Source organism: Laccaria bicolor, genomic scaffold (assembly GCF_000143565.1).
Source record: "Laccaria bicolor S238N-H82 LACBIscaffold_3 genomic scaffold, whole genome shotgun sequence".
Classification (NCBI taxonomy): domain Eukaryota; kingdom Fungi; phylum Basidiomycota; class Agaricomycetes; order Agaricales; family Hydnangiaceae; genus Laccaria; species Laccaria bicolor.
The window spans coordinates 2,127,063-2,130,827 of NW_001889874.1; the positions used below are offsets into that span (position 1 = coordinate 2,127,063).

Below are 3,765 nucleotides of genomic sequence, written 5' to 3' on the forward strand. Positions count from 1 at the left end.
AGTGAATTGAGTAAGTTTCTCAGAAATATCTGAGTCCCCGCAACTGGGGATGGCGAATTTGCTTCATTAGGTTTGGCAGCAGTCTAGAGCGGTCTTCAATGTTTCGGCATCAATAAAAGGGATATATGACCTTGGGGGCCAGTCTGGGCCAGTACGATGAATTTGTATGGTTAGGTTTGGCAGTAGTCTAGAGCGGTCTCTAATGTTTCGGCGTCAATAAAAGAGATGTGGGGGCCAGCAGGACGGGTTACATAATTATGACCGTGGTAATACTTAGACCTTGCCAAGCAAGTAGCCACACCCTACAAAAGTTCAATCGAACTTTTACTTTCTTAGAACTTTCCCGCCACATAGAAGCTGAAGTGCAGCAGAACATGACAAAAGTTTTATCACATACGAAAGAAAGGCGACAATCTGGTGAACACCGACGGTCAACACTACGAACCTGGTTTGGATGCCTTGGAAAGGGCATAATCTTAGACTTTCGCGCAAGAGCACCTTGGTATTGGAGTGACTGGGTTGACGCCTGGAATTACCGCATCATCCCAGCCACAGCTCTGATTTTTTTTGCCAAGTGAGTCGCCTCTCCACGCTCGCAGCTCAGCGCAGACTTTGAATTTCTATCCCCTTAGTGTACTCCCAGAAATTGCCTTCGCATTAGATTTAATAGAGACCACAGAACAATACGGCGTAACAGAAATTCTACTGTCATCCTTTATGGCAGCATTTATTTTCTCCGTCTTTGGCGCCCAACCACTCACCATCGCTGGTGTTACTGGTATGTTGTATGTGTTAAACCCTGCTGGTGCAGGTTGAGTACAAGGCTTGGCGGGCTGCGGACCTGGTGAATCTCGTCACTGCCTTCCATCGCACTGAGAATGACACCCTCAGTGAACAATCCGTGTATGCCCTCCAACAAACCTACGAGTATATGATGTTCAACAACAAATTTGGTATTCTTACCAATTGGAAGCAGGCCTTTCACACTGAAACACCTGATCGCAAGACCCTTGAGTACTATCTGGTTGAGCTGGCCAACCTATCTCAATGCTCAAAGCGTTCGTTGGCATGGTGTTGCTTGCAAAGGATGACTGGTTCTATCCATCCTCCAGCCTATCCCCTGGCCCTCCGAATATAAGCTTCGGAATCTCACTGGCTGCCTGGAAGAACGGGAGGGCAGCCATTGCTGTTGCTGGAGGATATTCTCTGCAACATTATATCGATGTCAATATTAAACTTGGACCTTTACACATGCTCTGCCAACGCATGGGTGAAGGTGGATACACCAACGTTTGTTTTGGAACTTCCGAACACCTCACTGATTTTAACCTCAGCATTGGTCTGCATCGGTTGACTGCACAGCAGCTTGGGACGCACATCACGACATTGTCCTTTCGTCTGCCATTACCAGGAGAGGTAAAGCGGCGAACAGCGGTTTCCGTCTTATTACGGGAGGTAATGACGACCACATCAAGGTGAACATGCCATCCTGCTCATATATCTTATATCCATCGTAACCAAGGCTATTAGGTGTGGGATGTGACTTCGCCTAGAACACGGGCTTCTTCAATTGCCATTACACGGGACGAGAGCACAACCTTTCGTGCTGACCCTGGCTTAGCATCAGGTTTGTGAGCGCCCTTCCTGTGTCATCCAGCTAAATTGGCAAACCCATTCAAGATACAGTTACATATGCGCTCTCAAAATTTGTTTCCATCCAAAGCGTAAGCTGCGACCCGTTACACAAGGAGGATTGCAGGCAAGCAGCAATATGGCTTAAAAGGTGTTTGGTTCAGTTGGGTGCCCACTCTACGCTTGTCAGTATAGACCTCTTCTTTAGTCTCGTTGAACTGACCATTTTTATAGCTGCCAACAGGCGAGGGGAACAACCCCATAGTACTGGGTACTTTTGAAGGTTCAGTCAGGGAACACCGAAAAACAAGAGTACTGTTTTATGCGTAATTACGCCCTAATTTGCCACGTCGTCGCTCATCTTGATTGCATTTCTAAGCCACTACGACATTATTTCCGCTCCTCTGGATAGATGGCACTCAGATCCGTTTACGGTTTCGGGTCTCAATGGCTATTTATACGGAAGAGGGGTCACCGACAACAAAGGACCCATTATGGCTGTCGCGTGTGCAGCTGCTGACCTCCTTTCTCGTCGGGCACTGGAAATCGACCTGGTTCTCTTGATTGAAGGCGAAGAGGAATGTGGCAGTTCTGGATTCGGTGAAACTGTTCAGAAACACAAGGTATGTCACAGAAGTCAAGTTTATGAGCTACTAAAAAGATCATGCTTCAGAATTTATTTGGGGATATTGATGCCATTTTGGTCAGGTCAAGAGGACTCTGCTCAGATTCTCACACCTAACCCTCTTGTCAGTAACTCGACATGGATTGCAGAGGACCAGCCGTGTATCACGTACGGATTGAGAGGTGTCATGCATTGTGCGCTTGAGGTGAGCATCCCTTCTCAAAAAATACAAGATCTCACAATTCTTTGGGTAGATAACAAGCAATCTACTGGACCTTCACTCCAGCATCGAAGGAGGAGCCGTTGCTGAGCCCATGATTGACATGTAAGTCATTAAAAAAACATGAAAAGTGAACTCGATTCGATTCATCAACTTAAGGGTGAAGTTGTTAGCCACGCTCACGGACAACCATCGTCAAGTTCAGATACCAGGATTTTGTGAGCACACTCATTCACAGGTTTCTTATTGAAATACTATGACATTTGATGAAGATGACCCTGTCCAACCTGAAACAGAGGAAGAGAAACAACTATACAAGTTACTGTCTGATGTCACGCAAAAACAAGCATCTTCCTTTGTCGCTCGTTGGAGAGAGCCCTCGTTAACGGTTCACACGATTGAGATTTCTGGACCCAAGAGTGAGTGACAAATTACATTGCTGAGAACTGGTATTAACCTTTTCTGTAGACGCAACAGTGATTCCCGGAACTGTGAAGTCACAGGTCTCGCTGCGCATAGTGCCGGATCAAGATCTGGATACGATTGTCAAATCTCTTTGCGATTACCTTTCAGCTTCATTCAACGAGTTGCATTCTACAAATGCTCTACAGGTATGCATTGCGGAGTTCTTCGTCATCAAGGTGCTCATTCCAATTTTTTAAGGTTAATGTCGAACACACAGCTGACTGGTGGCTTGGGCGTCTCGATGATCCGTGGTTTAACGCACTCGAAAGTGCCGTTCAAGAGGAGTGGGGATCCGAGCCCTTGCATATTCGGGAAGGAGGAGTGAGATGCCCTTGTACTCTGCATATAACAGCTATTCAATTGACCTCTTCTTTTGTTAGTCCATCCCTTCCGTTCCTTACCTTGAAAAGGAGTTTGGGTGTCATGCTTTGCATCTTCCCATGGGGCAAAGTTTGGTAGGCATCAGACCGTATCTGCTGCAAACACGATTGCTGAGAACTCTTCAGGACCAAGCTCACCTACCTGACGAACGCATCTCGCTGGCTAATCTACAGAAAGGTAAAGCGGTGATAGGGCGGTTTATTCTCAAGGTACACTAACTGGGAAAAAAGAATGTCTGGTCATTTTTTGGACAAAGTTGGTGCTGTAACACAAGAACCAAACATTTTCAGAACTAAGCTATGGTGTATGAGACATAGCTAAGGAGGTGTAGATTGTACATACCAAGTCTGGGGATGAATGAATGAAAACTCAGGATAAGGCAGAGCATTCACTGTGACAACTTCCAAAAATGGGATTTGACAAATTGGGAAATTCTGAATGA

General features: G+C 46.1%; 2 protein-coding genes across 2 annotated transcripts; both read left to right on the forward strand.

Annotated features, from left to right (window-relative positions):
* Nucleotides 1-374: 374 nt before the first annotated feature.
* LACBIDRAFT_309054 (uncharacterized protein) lies at nucleotides 375-816 on the forward strand (the record flags this gene model as incomplete). Its single annotated transcript, XM_001875785.1, has 2 exons — nucleotides 375-574; nucleotides 633-816. The coding sequence occupies 2 exons, from the start codon at nucleotides 375-377 to the stop codon at nucleotides 814-816; spliced, it is 384 nt and encodes a 127-aa protein (XP_001875820.1).
* A 1,116-nt stretch (nucleotides 817-1,932) lies between these two features.
* Nucleotides 1,933-3,541, forward strand: LACBIDRAFT_245017 (uncharacterized protein; the record flags this gene model as incomplete). The annotated part of the gene is given in 11 exon segments (XM_001875786.1): nucleotides 1,933-1,958; nucleotides 2,012-2,255; nucleotides 2,294-2,340; nucleotides 2,387-2,462; nucleotides 2,512-2,582; nucleotides 2,637-2,695; nucleotides 2,750-2,896; nucleotides 2,946-3,102; nucleotides 3,119-3,263; nucleotides 3,323-3,397; nucleotides 3,449-3,541. Coding segments are annotated over 11 exon segments (1,140 nt in total), but the record flags the coding sequence as incomplete, so codon positions are not given.
* Between the last annotated feature and the right edge of the window lie 224 nt (nucleotides 3,542-3,765).